Below are 22,653 nucleotides of genomic sequence, written 5' to 3' on the forward strand. Positions count from 1 at the left end.
AAAGCTCTATAAATGATGCCAAATATCATATTAAATAAAAACAAGTAGTATATCATTTTTCTAAAGTATGTATAGATCAACTAGAAAAATGCAAAAGCTAACCAGCAAGAGAAAATTGTATTTAATATGACAGGTTAATTAGATGAGATGAAATTGTTAGTCTTTTGCTGAATTCCAAGTCGGGATTCAAAAGTGATTGGACCTACGTTTTGTTTACGTCTGATCTTCTATAAGTACATGTACATACAAAAGCTGCTTGGGCAAAAGTTTTGTGTTGCTTTTCATGCTTCTGAAGACTCCCACGTTGTAATTTTTATACCACCAAGAGTATAAGATTCGTAGCAATCACAAGCACAATGATTAATATCAGATTTGCTTGCGATTATGCTATGAACTATATAGACATACAGGCAAATGAGAAGATCAAAGTCAGGGTCAACCACAAGTAAGTTCATTTCTGTCAGCCCCGTCGTGAAGAACTGCGAGACCCAAACCACACAGCCCTGCAGGTCTCTGTTGCCAATAGTAGACAGTGTGCCAGGTCACACTGTCCTCCAGCATCAGTGTTTTGAGCCTTTAGATTTTCTGTAGTTCTGTGATGCATTTGTTGAGTATTGTAGGGGGAGGAAAGAACAGCAGAGGGTTGCTTTGTTCTTTAACAGTTTTACTGAGGTATAATTTACATATAATAAACAGCACACACTTAAATTTTCAGTTTTATAAGTTTTAACATTGAAATACCCCCATGAAACCATCACTATTGTCAAGACAGTGAGCATCTGCATTACCATTACCATGAAAAGTTTCTTCATGCATCTTTGTCATCTATCTCCTACTAAATCTTCCTAACAGATCTGCTTTCTGTCACTAGAGATTCATCACATTTTCTAGAGTTCTGTATGAATGGAATCAAACAGTGTGCGCACTTTTTTTTTTTTTATGGAAGAGAAGACAATGAGGCAGACACTAAGAAGTTATCAATGAATGAAGGAGCAAGGTGAACGCAACATGATGTGTGGCAAGATCGGATGGCGTGCACTTCACAGAAGCAGTGGTTTTTGAAGGAGGACTAAAGAAGTGGCTTACATCTTCATGCTCTGAGGTTCTTGGGGTAAAAGCAATGGCTCCCATGCTGTTCTCTCTAAAGGAGACTATTTGTAAGGGAAGATCCAGATTTCTATTAGGGCTGGAAGGTGAAGGGACAGTTAGAGGAAAGGCATGGGATAAGGTATCTCACAGCTAATAGATCATAAGTCCAGAGTGTACACACTCTTTTTGTCTGGCTTCTTCCACTAAGCATAATTATTTGAAGATTCATCCATATTGTTACACGTATCAGTGACTGAGGCAATCATAGGACTCACCTTACTTGTCTCGGAAGGATTACTCTCTGGCATTGCCTGATGTCTGCTGTCTAGAAAACCACTGTGTTATATATTTGATTTTATTGTTTATTTGTTTTATACAGGAGAATAAATCCTGCCCTTGTTCTTCCATCTTGCCAAAAAGCAGAAGTCTCTGTCATAGAGTTTTGCAGGAAAAAAGGTTTGTTTTTGAGGCTTATTTATCCCTCTCTAAGTTTTTAAAACATTTCTACCTAACATATTATTCTTGTACTTAACATGTGTTCTAGTGTGATCAGAAAAGTGGACGGCATCAAGCAGCATCAATCCACTCTCAGGGGACGCCAGAAAGTGACAGCCCATGACCTCTGCTTAGCCAAACTTGTCCTTAAGAGGGATACTGGTACATAGTTGACCTTCCTTGTAGAATCTGTGTGCTAAAAGTTTTGAAAAGAGGGGGGAAAAATCAAAGGACATTAAACAGTTTGGTACTGTGTATATTGAGGAACAAAGCAATTTGTGGGATTATAAATTTCTAGCATTACCAGTTTCTGTATAAAAACTTATATTCCATAAACTGACTTTCCAACCCTTTGCGAATACTGCTAATTGCCTCTGGTAATACAGCCATTTGAAAGATAACGACAGTAATAAATGGGTATTGAGTGCTTATTGTGTAATAGGACATGTTCACACATATAAAACCAGCTCTGTCTAGGCTCTCCTTCCAAAGCCAGGGCTGTGTAGTGCCAATGTGACAAAAAGGTGAGCTGGTTAATAATAGTAATGAGCACTAAAAGCTTGTATTATCCACAAGGCACTATTGTAATTCTTTACATATATTTACTTATGTCACCTTTATAACAGCCCTGGGAAGGTACTGTTGCCATATTGGCAAAGAGTCTCTCCTTGACCGAACTTTACTCAGGCTCCTCTAAATCCTCTTCCCAACTAGATCTCAAATTGTGAACTTCTGTATCCTTCTTTGCATGGCCCAGTTTTAGCAAGAGCCCTGCTATGTTGGTTTACCTAGAATCCCCTACCCTCCATACCTGACTGCCTTTGATATCTAACTGGGTTCCTCATCCTCCACCATCCCCCCCCTCCCCAGGTGATGCCTGGTCATCCCAGCCTGCCTTTAGCAAGAACCCTGTTAGGTTGGTTTAGCCAGCATCCCCCCTTACACCTGGTGTTTCCACTTAGTAATTTTTCATCTACCCACCCCCCGCCCACCCCTGCTCCTGGGCTATAAATCCTCACATTTCCTAGTTGTGTTCAGAGTTGAGCCCAATCTCTCCCCTACAGCAAAGCCCCATCTCAACAGTCCCTACACCTATCACTCTAATCCTTAATAAAGTCTACCTTACTGCTTTAACAAGTGTCATGAAAATCTTTTCTTTAACAAAATTTATTTCACAGATGAAGTAATGAAGGCATCAGGAGGTTGAGTTATTTTTTCAAGGGATCCAACCTAGTAAGAAGCAAGGCCAGATTTGAGCCCAGCAGTCTGACTCTGGAGTCTTCCTCTTATAATACTTTCTCCCAATTAGCCTTTACATTTGTTTTCAAAATGAAAGCCAGGGATTATCACAGCTCTCTGCATGGCAAGAGTCTGATTTTTTCAGAAGATGAGAAGCAAATCTCTCACTACGTTGCAGCAGTGCTCATGTCCAGTTATTGGGCATAGCCCGATTATTTCCTCACTGAGTTTCTTTGCCGAGGTTCTTTGTCTTCTTCAGGGCAGAAATGATACTGCAGAAAGCTGAGCTGTGAGCTGTACACTCAGCGCTGCCCAACGGAATGTTCTGTGATGACCTAAATGTTTTCTATCTGCACCAGCCAATATAGTAGCCACCAGCCACATGTGGCTACTGAGTGCTTGAAATGTAGCTAACATGACTTGGGAACAACATTTTAAATTTATTTTGGTTTTGGTTAATTTAAATTTAAAATAAACAGCCACATGTGGCTAGAGGCTGCTGTATTGGGCAGTGCAGATCTATCGTGGAGAAGTTTCTACTTGTCATCCACAGGGTAGCATAAAAAAGCTTTTTTTTTTTTTTTAATTAATTAATTAATTAATTTTTGGCTGTGTTGGGTCTTCGTTTCTGTGCGAGGGCTTTCTCTAGTTGCGGCGAGCGCGGGCCACTCTTCATCGCGGTGTGCGGGCCTCTCACTATCACGGCCTCTCTTGTTGCGGAGCACAGGCTCCAGACGCGCAGGCTCAGCAGTTGTGGCTCACGGGCCTAGTTGCTCCGCGGCATGTGGGATCTTCCCAGACCAGGGCTCGAACCCGTGTCCCCTGCATTGGCAGGCAGATTCTCAACCACTGCTCCACCAGGGAATCCCAAAAAAGCTTTTTTAAGATATTAATTCAAATCTATGAGAACCAAATAAAGTCTTCCAGCCACTCTCTATGATTTCATTCCAGCCATTCTTCCTTTTCCCCTTTCCCCTCCAGACAATACACACACACCCTCCCTCTCTCTCTCTCTCTCTCTCTCTCTCTCTCTCTCTCTCTCTCGCTATCACACTAGATGAATAGCTATTTCCTGAGTATATCTTGGACTTCCCTGTGGCCCAGACTTTACTGCTGTTGTTTTACCTGTTTGACATGTCCTTCCCCCCTTGCCTTGCAAATGTCTCCTTCCTTCTCAAAATGTCATCTTCTCTTTCTTGCTCCCCTGGTTTCCCTGGACAGAACCGATTGTTCCATGTTCCTAGGTAGAGATGATATAAAATGGAGTATCTATCTATCAAGTCGTGCACAGAGAATGGATGGATAGGGAAGCAGGGAAAGAGGAAGCAAGAATATCAGAATCCAAACCGATGTCACAGAACTGCAGAGGGGCATGAAATGTCCCTGGTACTACATCAAACATCTTTTTGTAATAACCTCAGCTTTGCCACAGTTATCCGTGAGATGGTTTAGTACATATTACCGTTTTGAACAGTGTTGCTTTATTTCCTCCAGTTGAGAAATACGAGTTTGTGTCATAAATGTACCTCATCATCTCATGCAAAGCTTTCCAGTAGAAAACTATGGCCCCCAGGACACTCAGATATGACTCTCAAGTGGATTGAGTTCAGGAGCCCAACAGCCTTTACTCTTGTACTATTCAATATGTTCACAGTGTCCCTATAGTTGGTAAGGACAGTGCAGACTACAAAAGAAATCTTTAAAGGCACTTTTGAAGGAATTAAACATAAAATTTAAGATATATCTCATTACTAATAGGACAGCCGAGATGTGCCACACAGATACAAAGAACCTGCCGTTCAGGTGGAGAGGTGCGGTGAGCTGACATGCTCCAGCTCTGGTACCTTCAGGAGCCTGGACGGCTCTCAGGCACTGCTTGGGCACGGCAATCGCCATCTCTCTCCAACGTGGAACTCCTCTTCAGCCAATCTTTCCACCAGAGCTCCCTTCTGGGTTGGCCCAAAACAAAATGAAAATAGACTCATAGATGAGAAAAAACAGGTGATGGCCAGAGGGGAGGGGAGGGTTGGGGAAGGCAAAATAAATGAAAGGGATTAAGAGGCACAAATCTTCAGTTAGAAAATAAATAAGCCACCAGGATGTGATATGTAGCATAAGGAATATGGTCAATAATATTCAAATAACTTTGTATGAGGATAGAGGGTTACTAGACTTACAGTGGTGATCATTTCATAACAGATGCAAATTTCAAATCACTATGTAGTACACCTAAAAAACAAACCTAATCAGTTTTTTCCATATTCACACAGAAGGTTGATTTAGAGAAAATTAACAGTCAAGTTGCAACCAGAAAAGCATAAGACCTGAAAATGTGGTTAACTGTCGGAGCCCCTGGAAGCAAAAAATATAGGATTCTTTGGGCTATTTTCAATTTTTGATCTGTTCTTTAATATGCCAGGTGCATGGCCTCCCCCACAGGGGTCATTAAAGACCGTATGGATTACAGAAGAAATCTTCTTGGTGTCCACCCTACCCAGCACACTTTTATGCACATGCTGATCAAATAAGTTTAGCCCACTTGACTAGACACAACTGTTATCTTCTGAAACATTGTTTCAAATAGATAAGGTGGAAATATTTCAGTTTTAAAGACCATATACAATAGCATCCCTTTCTAATCAGGAAGAAACATTACTAATATGGTAGATGTTACTAAGTTATGTTCCTTATTTTCAAGTTCAGTTCTTCATCTGGGTTCAGATCATCATACAAGAAAAAGTTGAGAATATGGAATATTATTTATGAAGAATTCAACATTAAACTTTCCATGTCATATTCATTTACTTCTCTTAGTCAGATTTTAGGTCTATAATTATCCAATTTGAAAACTGCCGAGGTATCCTTCACATAATGCCAGGTTTGATATGCAAAGCCCTGCTAGTGAAGAGAACAAATAAAAAAACAGACAAGTACCACATCATATATGAAGTTCTGTAACAGAAGAAATACCCAAATCCAGTTTGGGGAGAGTAAAAAAGTAGGATAAGAACTGGAACCTAAACAATGAGGGGTGATTAGCCAGATTTCAGCAGGGTTTGGGGAAAGGGGAAAACGCTGGGTCAGAGTGAATTGCATTTGCAAAGCTTCCTGAAGCAAGAGATACCGGATAGCGTTTAGGGTTAAGTAAGTATAGAGTTTGGAGGGATGAGGGCAGGTGATGGTGAAAGGTAAGACTGGAGAGGCAAATGGGACCAGATCCCAAAGGAAGGACACATTTGTCAAGCCTTAATTTCTAAATTTCCTCATGTATACTGACTCTTCATTTATTCTCCACGACAAACATGCTTACAAAGTGTATTGTCATTTTTATAAAAGAGAGATTAAGGCTCAGAGTAAAGTGATTTGCTAACATTTACTTCATAAAGGTGCTCTATATTCTGTGCATGAGACTGTCCTTTTGATGCTAAAATGTTGGGTGGTTGAGGAAGGAATGTTTCCTTTCATTCTGCAACTCACAAGTTGTTCCCAAGCCACAGATTTCCACACCTGCATAAGCCATTAGGAAATTCATCCATGACTCTTATAGGATTTAGACCTTAGACCGATTCCCAGGGGGGGTCGTTGGCAGAAACAAAAAGTGACTCATTCGACAGAATTAGGACCCTGAGATTCTTGCTTCTATTTTTAAAGGTATTAGATCCAGAGAATTCAAGTTATAATGACAAACTTCATGGGTAAGTTAACTGAGTAAGAATGACAAACCAAAATTTCCCTGGAGTATAAATTGCATAGTCACAACAAGCTGGCAAGGTTAAGAACAAAGCTCATACAATGGTTGATTAATGTGGTGACCTGACTGCCCTCTCCATAAGAGTGACTTGTCACCAGGTGTGACATATGCTAAGCTAAATCCAGACAAAAGAGGCTTTTAAGTAATATAAAATTAACATGGACTCTGTCTGGGTCCCTGCATTTATTGCTCATTTTTCAAGGGTCCCCATTTCAGCCTTATAAAACAACGCCTAAGACATTTTAAATTAATACGTGGCAACAGCAGGGTTCCTGATCTTTGATCAAGTATAATCTATGGCATTATGTCTTCTCAGTTCTTTCTAGCTGCCTTCAAGTTGGGAAGGATAAAACAACTATTGAAAATAATCAGTAAAAAATCTAGAAAACAAACGCAGATATTCAGGTTTGTTGAGATTTCTTATAGTGATCTGTACTCCATATCACAGTTCAAATATACTACAGTTCTGCTCTTAGCAAACTGGTACGCTTCCCACTGGAGTTGGGGGTGCAAAAAGAAATAAAAATTATATTCTGTCTTAACAAACATGACTGTGTGACTTTGCATTTCAATTAAAAATTAATGGTACATTGGAACTTTCTCAAAATTAGGTTGGAAATCGATCTTAAACCACTTTGAGTGGTTAAAAAAAGGAAAGAATTTATTGTCTTAAGTAACCAGACAGGCTATTACAGGGTGGCTGTGAACAGATTCAGAAGAATATGCGCTGTCGTCAGGCTCGTTACTCCATCTCTGGCTGTGCTGTCCTCATTCTTAGTCTGCCTCTTTCCAAGTGCTGGCGAAGATGACACCTGGCCACTCCAGGCTCCATTATCCTTATGGCTGCAGGTCCCAGTGAAAGGGAGCACCTCTCCTCTTGGCAATTAGAGTTACTTTCCCATCCTTGAACTCTCTGCTGTGTGCAGGGGAGTGAAGTCGGGATCTCCCAACTGACCTGGCCTAGGTACATGCTACGTTGAACTTGGATGAATGAGGAGTGGGTAAATGTGGTGGTTCTCCAGAAAGAAAAAGTACAGAGTGAGCAAAAAACCAAATACGTAAATAAGTTGCAGATGTCTTCTAAACAGGCAAGTCAAATAAAGAAAAACTTTCTTTATCAATAGCTAAAATATACAAGCATCTTTAGAAAATAATTTTCCACAGTTCTGTCCATACATTTGAAGAATACGTTATAATGCTGTTATTTGTCTCTCTCTTTTACCGCCAGATTGTTTAAAATCGCAAAGAATTTCCCAGTGCACTGTTAGTATTAAAACATATCTTAAAATAGACTTAGTTTATTTAAATTCAAATGGTTATCAATTGACATACTATTTGCAGTGAAAACAAAAACAAAAATACTTCGCTCAGAATATATCTTAATGGAAGTTAATTGGCTGACATAGAAGGCAAAGAAAAATCCAGTAAGAATCAGAATGACATTTTGGGAACTGACTAAATTAAAAGGCTAGTGTCTGTTTCTGAAACTTATACATTTTGCTATATAACCAAACCCACTGCTTATTGCTGAAAATTCTTATGATCAGAATTTTCTTTACGTAAGATGCTTTTAATAAAATATTGACAAGCATATCTTTATGTATAACTTAGTGGAAGAAACCTTTATTCAATTACTGTTAAATAAATACATGTTTACTCTTAATCTATTGGTCTTGTAGTCAACTTGGAGAGTGGAGACAGGGGAGAAGCAGGAGCAGGGGTGGGGAGGGAGAAAAGGCTGCAGACAGAAAACAGCCAGTAATTTCATGTTAGACAGATGAAAAGAAAGAGAGAGAGAGAGAGGAAGGAAGGAAGGAAGGAAGGAAGGAAGGAAGGAAGGAAGGAAGGGAGGAAGGAAGGGAGGAAGGAAGGAAGGAAGGGAGAAAATTGTTAAAAAAAGATTGATTTGTGAAAAAGCTGGCACAGTATCAGACCATAAACAAAATGCCTCCAGAGCAGATTGTACAAAAGGCATTTCACAAGTTAAACAATCCCCTAACCGTCAAGGTTGTGAAAGAGACCAGAGACTAAAAAAGGAAGCAGTTTCTCTTCTTTCTGTATTGTTTAAGACAGAAATTCCCAGTATCTTTGAGGCTGAATCTCAATATCATCATGAGTTTGATTCCCTGACATGCTCTCCAATCCCTCATTCCTTCTAGAAGTGTGATATACTATTTCTCATGAAATTAAAGGTAATTTTATTCCATCTTTAGATTCGATTGGGCTACACCGTGGACTCTTCCCCAAACAGAAAGTGAGGTCCATAGATTTAAAAGATGTGAGCTGCCTGGAAAGGAGCTGACCCATGCATGGTGGGCTTTCCCATTTACTCCCAACTTCTCTGCTGGGTTCCTAAATGTATTTAAGTGTAATTTCACCCTGCCTGAGCTTTTCTAGGTAAAGACTGGTTTCTGGGTCAGAACCCTGGTCTGTGTATACCACTAAGTCCACTGGAAGATGTTTTTCACATATAGGCTTTGATAATTACAATTTGTCTTTTATTTGAACAGTTCTTAGCAAAAGACAGTTGGGTGCTTAGATATAAAAGAACCACAATACCTCCTTCTCACAGAGCAGCTTATGGTATTATTAAGAGAAATTTGGCCAACAGTGGAGAAAGCAAGAAAAGTTAGTGCCTGGTAACCAGAGGTCTACACATGCTGTTTTGTCTTGAATAATTACTAACAGTGCCTCCTTTTACTCTCAGAAGAGTTCTGGTGTGAATGATAAAATATAAGGTCACTCTACAAACAACCCTACTAATATTTTAAAAGATACTCTTGCATTCTGTGGACATGGTTAAATACTGTGACATACACAAAAGCTCCTGGATAATAAGGGATTAGTGCAATTGCGATGAATCAAAAGTCTGAAAACATATCACAGGCATACTTCACTTTATTGCGCTTTGCAGATATTGCATTTTTTACAAACTGAAGGTTTATGGCGATACATTCCACAAGAAATAATGAGTGTGCTGCTCTGCATGCAAAGAAAGTGGTTTCTGGAGGTGGAAACTGCTCCTGGTGAAGACGCTGGGAAGATTGTCGAAATGACAACAAAGGCTTTAAAACATTACACAAAATCAGTTGATAAAGGAGCGTGGGGTTGGAGAGGATTGATTCCAATTTTGAAAGAAGTCCAACTGTGGGAAAAATGATATCAAAGAGCATTGCAGGCTACAGAGAAATTGTCCCTGAAAGGAAGAGTCAATCGATGCAGCAAACTTCATTTTTTGTTTATTTTAAGAAGTTGCCGCAGTCACCCCAGGCTTCAGCAGCCGCCAACCACCCGGATCAGTCAGCAGCCGTCCGCATGGAGGCAAGACCCTCCACCAGCACAAAGACTCGCTGAAGGCACAGATGATGGCTAGCATTTTTATAAATTTACTTATTTATTTATTTATTTTTGGCTCTGTTGGGTCTTCGTTTCTGTGCGAGGGCTTTCTCTAGTTGTGGCAAGCGGGGGCCACTCTTCATCACGATGCGCGGGCCTCTCACTATCGCGGCCTCTCTCGTTGCGGAGCACAGGCTCCAGACGCGCAGGCTCAGTAGTTGTGGCTCATGGGCCCAGTTGCTCTGCGTCATGTGGGATCTTCCCAGACCAGGGCTCGAACCTGTGTCCCCTGCATTGACAGGCGGATTCTCAACCACTGCACCACCAGGGAAGCCTGATGGCTAGCATTTTTAAGCAATAAAGTATTTTTAAGTTAAGGTATGCATATTGTATTTTTAGACATAATACTGTTGCACACTTAACAGGCTACAGTCTAGTGTAAACATCACGATTCTATGCCCTGGGAAACCAGAACATTCTTGTGACTCGTTTTATTGCAATACTTGTTTTATTGATGGTCTGGAACCCAACCTGCAATATCTCTGACGTGTGCCTGTAGATAATCAGGGATCTATTATCTTGTCCACATTTTCCACTTAACCTGCCTGCCTATCCCCCTGGGCCCCGGACAAGAGACAGTGTGCACATAGGTGCTCAGGGAAGACAGGGCTGTTTGGGAACCAGGGGGAAGGTTTGCACCAACCAGAGGAGCTGGGAGAATATCAGCTCTGGGAAGGAACGCACATGTTTTTGAACCCAGAGGTCATTACAAAGTGATGAGTGCAGAGGGGAGGGAAGAGGTAATAGGAAATCAAAAGCTGCCTTTGCCTGGTTCTGCTCCTGCCTGTTTTGTCACAGCCTGTGCCTGTGGCAAGGGGTGGGGAATTTAAAAGCACTTGTATTGCCTCGGTCAAGCTTAGAATACACTCTGCCCAACATCACACCAATCGTCCAGGGCAAACTCTTCCTCGTGTCCCCCCTCCTGCTCCCTCCATTTGTTTACTTCCAAGAGTAGAAGGGCAGCTGCAGTGCAAGCATAAAGGTGAGCATCGCCTGGGAAACAAGTTCCTGATAGAACGAGGGCATCGTCAGTGGGTCTGTTCTGTTGTCTAAACTACAGTTGGGACACTCATAGTCGCAACTAAAACCATCAGAATGTTTAAAACCATAACCATCACTTGAATTGCAGGGAGGAAAGAAAAGTATGCAATTATTAAACACTTGTTAACCCAAAGAAAAGAACATTGGTCAGTATTCATGCAATTACTTGCTCCAAAGCAGAAATGCCTAATTTTTTAAATAAATAAATAAAATTTATTTCTGGCTTTAAACAAACTATTTCCTGTGGTGTTTAATACATAATAACACACTAGGAAAGCAGATCAACAACAATGAAGTCTACTTGGCATTACTCCTTGAGGCTATTCAGATTACACTGATCAAATAGGATAAAAAGTCAGTTGTACTAGTCAGGATTCTCCAGAGAGACAAAACCGACAGGAGACATATGTATATTAAAACATTTTTTTTATAAAAATATATTAAATTTTTATCTAATATGTAACATTGTATATATATAATTTACCATACAAATTGTATCCATATGAAATATAGATAAGAAATTATATATATAATCTCTTCTGATCTGTATCTCTTCTGATACATATAACAGAGAGAGATTTATTTTAAGGAATTGCCTCATGCAGTTTTGGAGGTTGGCAAGGCCAAAATCTGCAAAGTAGGCCAGCAAGATGGAGACCCAGGGAGGAGTTGCAGTTCAAGACCAAAGGCTATCTGCTGACTGACATCCCTTCGTCCCTAAGAGGTCAGTCTTTTTCTATTAAGACCTTCAACTGACTGGACATGGCCCACCCACATTAAAGAGAGTAATCTGCTTTACCCAAAGTCTACTGATTTAAATGTTAATGCTCCACCTCTAAGCTAGTTCTAGTTTGATCTTAACTTATGAAGTCCTGAGCTTCTGAGCCATTATTATCACGGATTTACCTCATACTCCTACATTAACCTAAAATATTTAAGGTGTTCCGTACAAACTGTAGACCTCTGTAAATTTCTGTCATTGTTGCTGTCTGTTCTTAGAAATGTTCTTTGCCTTCTGGTTTTAGAGCTCTTTCTCTTCTATTTAGAATGACTATACCTATTGCACAAATATTATTTCATGTAATCTTGCCTCAAACTCTTGTAAATGCAAATGTATTCATAGGGGAAGATAGTAGGCACATATATAGGATCTTATTACAGAGTACTTAATAGTTTTATGCTACATAGTCCTCTTATAATGGAGTCACTTTTATTTTAAAAAATCCTCCCATTGTATATAGTCTTCGGGTTTTTAGTATGCCTCCGTTCTTCATTCCTAAGGAAGTCAGGGAGGACGAGGGTCTGGGCAAGAGGGTCAGAGCCACCGGCAGAGGATCACCACAAAACCAGTGGACCAGGGCCAGCCTGGCTCGGGCCAGAGCAGGAGGCAGCAAGCAACAGCCATTCCAGAAAGAGCTGGCGTGGGAGCGTGGGTCATGCAGCCAGAGGCAAACAGGCTGGGGGAGGTCAGAGCAGAGCAAGGCCTCTCAGAGCTCACGGGACAGAAGCTTGGCCCTGGCCCTGCCTTCTCCTGTGAGCAGGCATCTGTAAAGTGGTTGTATTTCAGGCACTGCCTCTAACTGCCTTGCTTTTCTCTCCTCGCCTCCAACACTTCTGAACGACAGTAAATTCCTTGATTTTCGCACCTTCAGCAGCTCATTCTGAGTCTAAAGTTGCTGTTAATATTAATCAAATATTTAACTAATATTAATCAGGGCAAATTGCAGAAACTATCAGTAAGCAGTTTGGACTGACTGACTTCTGCGAGAGATGTGGGATTTTTTTTTTAAGCTTAAATGCCTCATTTCCAAACATGATCTTTTTCCTGTATTAAAACATAGTAAGTAGTTTCTTTCCTGTGTGGTTTATCGTAGAAGCCTTTTATGAAATGCTTTATTATTTAAATGGATTTATGAATGAAATGGGACACTTAAAGCCATTGTTCTCTAAATCACAAATACAGTAAAACATTATTATAATCTGATGACTTTTTGAGGTGTCTTTCAATCTAAAATTAGAAACTAAACTACCTTTCTAATCAACTTCAATCTAGGCACCACTGTAAAAAATATGAAGAAAGTGTTTGCTTTGTTTCCCCTTCCAGGATCTACTTATCCCCACAATCACCATAGGTATCTTTCTCGTTCCACTGAACACCCTTGTCCTTAACCCACAAATCCTTGATGCCTATAGAATGGATTTAGGACCTAGTTCTTAATCTTCCCATCACCAAAACCTCCCAAGTAGGTAATTCCTTTGCCTCTTCTCTCCATGTACAAAGTTTGAAACGCTGATTTCATTGCCACGCTGAGAAGATCTAATATCACTTATCAGTAAAGAAACTCGATCTTTCATTAGCCTGTATAGTATATAATGTGTAGCGGCTATACTGAGGTAGGGCATACCGGCCACCTCATTTGGAATTACTGGTTGTGAGCTGCACAACTCCAGAAAGAAAACCTTCTAAACACTCTGAAAAAGGAGGCATCAGTTCCACACGGTATGTTGCTCTTTTTCACGTGAAGTGCTGCCTCAAAGTGGTACGGGTGTCAGACAGTTGGTTTGCTGAGTTCCAGCTGTTCTGATTCTGCACTGATTAACACCATGACCTTGGACAAGAATTCAGTGTCTGCATTTAGTGTCTTCATTTATAAAATGATGGGTTAATTATCTCTAAGGTCCAACTTATTTGCTTGTCTTGTTCCTGGAAGAGGGCAAATACAGAATCAGCAGACCCCAGCTCTACTTTCTGTTCTGTGGTTCTGTGCTGTGAGACCTGGAGATCGAGCTCGGTTGAACGCTGTTTGTCCCTATTTCCCCAAATGCTGAGTAGGGACAACTTGAGTTACTCATGAGATTGAGAGTGAAGTTACAATAATTGGTCATAAAAACAGTTTGAAATAATTTAAAATGTATTATACAAATGTAAGGTGTTCTTCACTTAAAATTAGCTTCGTTTAATTGTACTTATCAAGGTAGATTCACCTGACTTTTTCGGGGGGAAAGACTTGTCTCTGCTGGTGAATAAAGCAGAGCAAAACAATGGTGTCTAAGTCAGGACTTCAAGGGAGGAAGCAAGAACAGAGGGTGAAGGTAAGGATATTTTTCCTGACCCAGTGTGTGGGCCAGTCCCATCCCTTCTGGCTCAGGGCACCTGCTCTGAATGAACCAAAGTCTGGCTGAGGCTGGAAGTTACTGTGGATATTTCCAGGTTTGCCTGTGCCTCAGAGACCCACAGGGAATAAAGAAGACTTTCTTGACCAGTTCCCTCTTCAGCCAATTCTTTTACCATCCACCCGCTCCCATCCCTGATCCTGAGGTCCATATCTTCTTAGACATCTAGGTCAAACTCAAGGATGCTTTAATGTTGCTGTTTATATTATGCCAAGCCAGGGCCCTCTTAACTATAAGCTTGTACAACAATTAGATCAGGTGCATTTACTTTGATGCACTTTGCATTATGGCCAGCCCTGAAAAGTACTACAGTTGTCCCTTCTTATCCATGCGGGAATGCTTCCAGGACCCTCTGTGGATACCAAAATGCGAGGATGCTCAAATCGCAGCGTCGGCCTGCTGCATCCACGGTTTCACATCTGCGTTGGATTAAAACAACCCCAGATCCTGTAGTACTGTATTTATTGAAAGAAATCTGTGTACAAGTGGACCCACGCAATTCCAACCCATGTTGTTCCATGGTTAACTGTATTTTCCTTCTGTCTCTTTCCAAAGCCTGCTTTCCTCTATTTCACGTTTATGTTCTTTAACAAACATTGAAAGCATTTAATCAAGTGTGGGAAGCAACTGAAAGTTATTCTAGTGCTGAGGCATCAGTAAGTTCTGTTTCTCCAAGGAACATTATTGTGTGACCTCACTAGGAAGGGAAGAGATAGAAGCGTACACTGTTTGTCATGTTTCTCTGCATAAGATATGCGGAGCAGCGGGCAAGCAGAATGGGGGCGTGGCTAGTTTAACTCTGGACACAGATTAGGCACCTGAAAAAGATGATGAGGCATCTGAGTTGTGGTGATATAGGCTTTAATGAATGACCTATGTGGGCTTGCTCTAGATCTTTCCATTTCAGGTTGGAAATGAAATTAAGCTTCTGATAAATGAACTGCAAGTCAATTTAGGGTTAATTTAATTTTTTATGTGTGTTTGTTTTCAACATCTTGTTAATTAAATCACAGTGTGTGGTAGTCAGGTCCTAGACTCGGGTCCTGGCTCACAAATTGATTTTACTGTCCTTTCTACTTACAAAATATGGGTGATATGAAAATCCATAATGCCTTGGGGAACATAAAATGCCAGTGAAGCTAGTTCCAGGATTTCCATGAGAAGGATATCAAGGGTAATTCACTTGAGTTCTTCCTTTGTGTCCAGAAACTCAATAAAACTTCTACATGGAACAAGACTTGCCCAGCAACGTCAAGGAAAATTTAAGAGGAGGATGTCAGAATTGTACCCTATGCGGTTCTGATTATACCATAACTTAATGTGCAATTCATATGAAAAAAAGAAACAGATGCAGACCTAGGCTTGGGATTGTTGGGTGAAAGATTTAACCTCTCACCAGAGTCCATAGGTGAAACAGATATGTTATAGATATAAACTTTCAGAGCTAAATTTGGAGGCTTCCACCTCTCCTTTTAATCCTTTCACCATCCTGAGACCCTGAGACTCTCCTAGTTCCATGTTTCAGACCTTCTTTTTCAGACCTTCAACTGTCAATAATCCTTCTAAATAAAGTACTGCCTAGTCCAGGGTTATTTATCTTTTAATAGGTGATTCTAGAAGACCTCATAGTCAAGAAAGAAACACATTGATAATCTGGTGTCCCACCCAGAGGACTTGTCTTTCACACAGCTGTGTAGACCTCAGACTTCCCAACCTTGAAGAAGACAAGAAGACACATTCTCTGCTAGAATCTTGTTTTCTTCAAAGGAGAGTCAGTCCAGAGAGGAACCAGGAGGCCATTTGCCAGACACTAGCTTCAGCTTTGTAAGCTGATGGGAATGGGGAAGACTCTTACCCTTTAATCCTTTGAGTTCTTGAAGAGAGAATTAGAAAGGCCCACTCTTGCTTTCTAGGTCTTACTGTTCTCTCATCTACACTCTGAAAGACATCTAACTCTTCTTTTACTGGGAAAACTCCCCTAAGTCTACATTTTATCTTTCAATACTTATGTGATAGAACTTTTCCTATTACAAGTCTTTCCTACTTTCCTGCTGACCTACTTGAGTGATCACTAGTATCAACTCACACTTATTGATTTGCTTACACATATCTTCCCTCCAGCCTCATCTTCTATATTCTGAACACATTCTGAATTGTTTGTCTACCTAAAGAGAAATGGAAGTAATGCTGGTTAATTTATTTATTCGGAAATGTTCTGTCTTAGCAAGAGAAAGTAACTGGCGTGGTCATTTCAGATATTTCACTGGAGTGGAAAATAATCCATTGATCCTGAGGACCAGCTTGCCTCTGCTCCCAGAAATATGCCCAGGTAGCTGTGTGCAGGTGAGGGTCTAGCCTAATGTCATTATGCATCCTCTTTCCTTTATTGTCAGTGTTTAAGGTCAGGCTGTGAAAACTGTTCTGCCATCTCAAAGTACCGAATAATAACAATTTACTACTATTGGGGTAACACAAATGTCATTTAGCACACATTTATTTAACATCATCTGTATCATAATCCCCTAGGTTCTGGGAGAATAAGCAATATAGACAACAGACCGTGCCTCTAGACCATTTGGATTGGTACTCCAAGGCTTACTAGAAGGATTCAGCTATAAATCTTGATGGTAGGACTCGCCACCCTTCACAGGCTTATCTCACAGGCTGGCTCAGTTGCTTCTGGGTTTTCCCAGGGAGTTTGTCACATGTGCTCAAGAATAAATCCACTGATGATCTTCTACACTGGTTCTTCTTCAATGCCCAGTGCCCTCCGTGAGGACATGGCCCCCCTGCCCCCCGGTTTCCATAGGTAGCCCTGTCGCTCTGTCAGGCTCTTCGGTAGTTTCCCCATGGTTGTACACAGGTGGGAATGAATTTTCCTCTGCCCACCACGATGTCACAATTTGTCACTTGGGCTTGAAGCAGTACAGAAACAGCTCTTTCAGCTTCTGCTACTATACCTTCCTGGCTAAGATGCCTGACTTCACCTCTAGAATCTGCCTAAGGAAAAGATGCCTGCCATTACCGAGTGCTCATATGTGCCAGGCATTGTTCTAAGCACTTTACACGGTGAACCCATTTAAGCCTCCCAATAGACTATGTTGCGGGTAGGGCTGGGCAGTGCTATTATCTTTCCCATTTTAAAGATGGGAAAAGTAAGGTGTAGTATATTAGTCATCTACTGCTACACAACAATTGACCACAAACTTAGTGGCTTAAAACAATAAATACTATGTCACGTTTCCTATGGGTCAGTGCATGGCTTAGTGGTGCCTCTGCTTCAAGGTCTCTCATATGGCTGCAATCAAGGTGTTGGCTAAGGCTTAGGTCTCATCTGAAGGCCTGACTGGGAAAGGATCTGCTTCTGATCTCCTGTACATAGTCATTGGTAAGATTCAGTTCCTTTGGGACATTGAATTGAGGGCCTCAGTTCCTAGCTGACTGTTGTCCAGTGGATATGCTCAATTCCATGCCACGTGAGCCTCCCCAACAGGATGAATTGTTTCATCAAAGCCAGCGAGGGAGACAGTCTGCCAACAGGACAAAAGTCACAATCTTTTGTAACCTAATTGTGGATGTGATAGCCCAACCCCTTTGACATATTCCATTGGTTAGAAGCAAGTCGCAGCTCCTACCCACACTCATGGGAAGATTACACAAAAGTGTCCATACTAGGAGACATGAGTCATTGGGGGTCATCTTAGAGTCTGTATGCCACATACAGAGAGGTTAAGTAACTTACTCTCTTAGCCCTTTGGGGCTGCTATAACAAAATACCACAGACTAAGTGAGACGTTTATTTCTCACGGTTCTGGAGGCTGGAAAGTGGCAAAATCATGGCACCGGCAGATTCAGTGTCTGGTGAGAGCCCACTTCACTGTACCCTCACTTGGTGGAAGGGGCGAGGAGACTGCTGTAGAGATTCTTTTAGAAGAACACTAACTTCATTTATGAGAGTTCTGCCTTCATGATAATCACATTTTAAAGGCCCTAACGCCTAATACTATCACCTTGGGGATTAGGTTTCAGTACGTGAATTTGGGTGGGGGACATAAACATTCAATCTATAGCACTTACCCAAGAATTAACAACTAAGAGACAATAAGTCAGCTTTTGAGTACAGGAAACCTAGAGCCAAAGGAAAGTGAGACTCAAATGGTTTGGAAATTATGCTACACATAGAAACAAGTGTGTAGTTCTTTCATCACCTTTTGGATGAGTCACTAAAATAAGAGTTGCTGAAGATGGAGGCTTTTTTCGTGGTTGTTGATTTTTTTTTTTCCCATACAAGTTTTCAAAAAACATGAAAACACTATGTGACTTTAAAACACTACGTGACTTTAACCCAATTATCTAGATTTCCAGGAGCTTTAAAAAAATAATCAGAAGATGTGGTAACCCTATTTCCTTCATTTTCAGGTTGCAGCAACTATTGACTAGAGCTAAGTAACAGCTTAGTAACAGTGTGCTTGTCTGATTCCAACAACTCCCTTTGAGCCCACTTCCTGTTACTAGCATGCCATTTGGCTGTAGGCATTTGACTTTACTACCATTGCAATTGAATAGAGAGCACAGTAGGCCTGACCACTGAATAGTTAGCCCATTTATGGGATAAATTAAAAGTGGTTTCTCCCATATATCTAATCTATATCAAATTTCTTTGAATAATGTGAGATTTATACATAGAAATTAAATATCACCCCCAAGATGTGTTGTCAGCTTAACAAAGTCACATATATATTTGTAGACAATTGATATGACAACATCACCTGAGAGAGGGCTACCTGCTTATCTGCTCATGCACAAACTAGTTCCACCTGAAATATAAATGCAACACCTTAGAGGTACTCAACAGCCTTTTGGGAAATAGAATTGTTCATTTGTTCCTTTATTTGGTCAGTGGACATATAATCTGTATGCTAGGAGCTATATTAATAGGTCAGTTATAATAGCTCAAATTGCAAAACATTGAAATTTACATGATTGATAATACCAACAACGTCCCATAGCAAGTCTCTGGTGTACAGGAACAGTACCTGGGTCTTCTACTTGTTCCAAAATTCCAAGCTGCCTTGGTTCAAATTCCCTTGATTATTTATATAAAACTGCAAGGTTGATTTGGGGTTATGAATATTATCCTTGGCAAGCTGTTTCTAAATTACCATATAATTGTATGTTATTTGTCATATTCTCCATACTTCAAATAAACTATATAGGAAATATAATTATAGCTATTAGATTCTAAATTCTGGCAATTAGGTGATTCAGATTGGCTCTTTCTCTTTTATAATTCCTTAGGAGCACGTCATAGAAAAGGAATGGTATTCCCCACCACAGCCCCAGCTGGTAACTCCGATTGTCCCATGATTTCACAGCTGCAAATCAGGCTCCATCCTCTCACACTTGTCTCAGGCCAAGGATGCTTTCTTTAATTAGCACATGACAAACTTTAGTCCTAACTTGTCTGTTGCTTTGGTCCCTGGGTTACCTGAGTGCAGGCCAGTCTAATTGGGAAAGAAAACCTACTTTAACGGTGATGCTATTTGCCTGACATTGAAAAAAGGGAAGAGCAATTTGTCTGCTTGTTGAATTTGCTTTATCAACTGAATTTGCATTCTCTGACAACTTCTCTCTCTTACAGTCTAGTCCGGTGTCTAGGCTTTGTACTTATATTTCTGGTGTTATTTTTATTCTTATGGTTTTTACACCTTCTCCAGCTTGAAAATGGCCTCTAAAAAAAGCCACTAGGAGCTAAGCCTGTGAGAGATGGTCTGCAGAGTGTGATTTGAGGAGATGCAAGGCCCTCCTTTTTTAGGGCAGTTGGTAGGTCAAACCTAATACTGCTCTTTCTTCGTTTTTTACTTTAAATTGCCAGGGTTGCTGTCACTTCTCTCCGTGGTTAAGCCACACAGATGATAGCTTTGTTCTGGAAGTCCATGTCAAATACGTGCATAGTAGAGAAAAGAGCATATTTGAGGAAATTTGTGATTGCTGGCATTCTTTCTGCTTGTCACTAAACTTTAAGACACATTTTCTTAAAAGTTACCAAGAGAAGAGTCTCTGAGGAGTTAGAACATAGGACAGAAAGCGAAAATGGGGATAGGATGAAATGAGAGAAGCATACATTTATTTGTTTTGGAAGTGACAAATAATCATTAAGCATCTACATTATACAGGAGGTATGCTAGATACTGAGGGGAGATACAAAAATAATGCAAAACATGCTTCTGTGGGTCTGGAGATATCTGTAAGCTGACATACGTTTGTGAAGCAGGTAACAGTGGCATGAAGCACAGGTCAAAGTACTGAAAATAGGTAGTATGTGCTACAGAAGCCCCTCACAGAGGACATGGGGTTAGAGCTGCATAGTTAAGAGGGAGGAAGTTCAGGCATCATTATTACACGAGCACGGATGACTTGGAATTGGACAGTGTACAGTGTTTGATGGAGAAAACATGGAAACTAATCAAGCTAGAATGAGAGATTTACTTCGAGCAATTGAAGACAGGAGTTGAGACTTTACCCCATGAGCATTAGATAGCCATCATAGATATCTGAATACAGAAATGACAAGATGAAATGGATGTCTTAGGAAGAATGATGTTGGTGGTGGGTTTGAAGTGGGACGCACTGGAGGAGGGACTGCTTCGGCACCAGCAGAAGTCCAAACTTGCCTAGGATGGTAACAGGAATAAATGGACAGGACAGGAAGAAAGATTTTTTTTTTAATTGCCTGGACACAGGAAATTATTGACATGGAGGGGGCCAAGAAGACCGTGAGGTTTACAGCCTAAATGACTCAGCTTGAGGGAGTGGGGGGGTGATCCCGTGTCAGCTAGGTGACTTAGTAAAGGGGAAAGCCCCAGATTTCAATAAGTATAAACATGGAATCAAGAGATTTTAAAGCTGGAAAGGGCTTCAGAGGTCATCTATGCTAGCCCCTTCATTTGATAGGAGGACGGCTAAGGCACAGGGCAGACGTGTGACTCAATCTAGGCCAGTGAACAAAGGAGGACAAGTGTAGCAGCTGGAACCCCCATCTTCTCCTGCAGGGTCAACTGCCTGCTTCACTATCTGTTCTTTCTAGTTCTCTGGACAGTGGCGCTCAAACTCGGGACTAAGGACCATGGCCCATCTGCAGCCAAATTAGGCAAAATAAGAAAAATAGACTGAATTTTTCAAAAAGCTCAATTTATTCATTTAAAGAACTAACCTTTACTGGGTGATTATGTCCTTGCTTAATAATTGGTGTTACAATCTCCTTTCATTTAGGAAATGAGGCACTAATACCACTGGTACAATCTTTACTGTCTTTTTTTAGCACAATTCAAAACTAGTAATCTAAGTTCTTCTTCCAACTCAAAAAAAAAAAAAAAGTTCTTTAAAATCTAAATGTCTGAGAGCCATTTCTCAGCATGACAAATCATGTGTGATCTCTTTTCCAAGACACACCAGTTGTGGGTAAAAACCTAGTCACACAAAGGATTACAGAACAATGTTTTCCTGCCTCTGCCCCCGTCGCCAAGGGCAGGATTACAGCCATCTTCCCTTTATCCTTTTCTTGCCTTAGAACTGGGCAGGAGTCCACGGGATGGACACGGGGGTAGAGGTGAGGGGGTGAGGGACATCTGTTCCCAGCACTTGGAATCACTGTCCCTTCTGTCCCTTGGCCTTGGACCAAGGCGTGGTAGTAGTAGCGGGGAAGTGGACCCTAATTCTTTGATATGGCCCTGTGACATTTCTTCAATCCTTTCGTAAAATATCCTGCAAAATCAGCTTCAAGCCACCTTTCCGCTAGATCGCGTTGTCTTTCCCACGTAGACAACCTCCCTGCTGTGGTCTGTGTGGAGGATTACGGTCCCTCACAGAAGCAGACCTTGGTGGGCTGCCCTGCCAGGGCTCCAGAAGAGATTCGCGACGCCTGAATCCTGCTGGGCTGAGCTCGGTCCCAGGGCAGGTAGAACCTACAAGAATCCGGGCACTAAGTCACAGGACTAGGGAACTTTTGGTAAGCCGGCAGGAAGGCCTGATCATCAAAGATTCAAGGACAGCTGCCCCGTTTTTTCCTAAATGTGACCTAATGGGAAGACCGATGCACCCAGAGTTAAGGGATTTGGGCTACTTCTCCTACCATTTAGGGAGTTAAACAAGTCACTCTTCTTGGGCCTGTTCTCCTCATTTCCAAAACTACGTTGTCTAGGATTCTTTTCAGGAATACAGCATCCTAAAATCGAACAAGTTTTGGTAGACCTGCTGGGCAGGAGCCACGTGGGGTCCGGTGGGAACCCCCTACGGGGAGGCGCGGAGGCCACACTTCTCTGGACCCGACTCTCGGTAACGGCCCTTCCGGGGAGGCGGGGGAGTGTCGGTGGGCGGCGTGCGCGCCCCCGCCGAGCTCGGCGTGAGCGTCTCCTTCGGGCTCGGCGTGCGCGTCTCCGCCCGGCTTGCCACGGGCCCCGGGGCCCGGC

General features: G+C 41.4%; 1 protein-coding gene across 3 annotated transcripts in view; it reads left to right on the top strand.

The window, feature by feature from the left end:
• Nucleotides 1-22,589, top strand: part of SHPRH (SNF2 histone linker PHD RING helicase) — a 126,191-nt gene extending 103,602 nt beyond the window's left edge. For 2 of the 3 annotated variants that reach the window (XM_082405427.1, XM_082405428.1), the window contains exon 30: nucleotides 1,469-3,851. In XM_082405427.1, coding sequence (XP_082261553.1) covers nucleotides 1,469-1,586 — 118 coding nt within the window. In that variant the 3' untranslated portion in view covers nucleotides 1,587-3,851. Of the gene's footprint in view, nucleotides 1-1,468; nucleotides 3,852-4,044 lie in introns of those variants that run through there. The other variant, XM_082405429.1, reaches the window with a different exon arrangement.
• Nucleotides 22,590-22,653: the final 64 nt, after the last annotated feature.

The sequence above is a fragment of the Balaenoptera borealis genome (assembly GCF_965194805.1).
Source record: "Balaenoptera borealis genome assembly, chromosome: 9".
Taxonomy (NCBI): domain Eukaryota; kingdom Metazoa; phylum Chordata; class Mammalia; order Artiodactyla; family Balaenopteridae; genus Balaenoptera; species Balaenoptera borealis.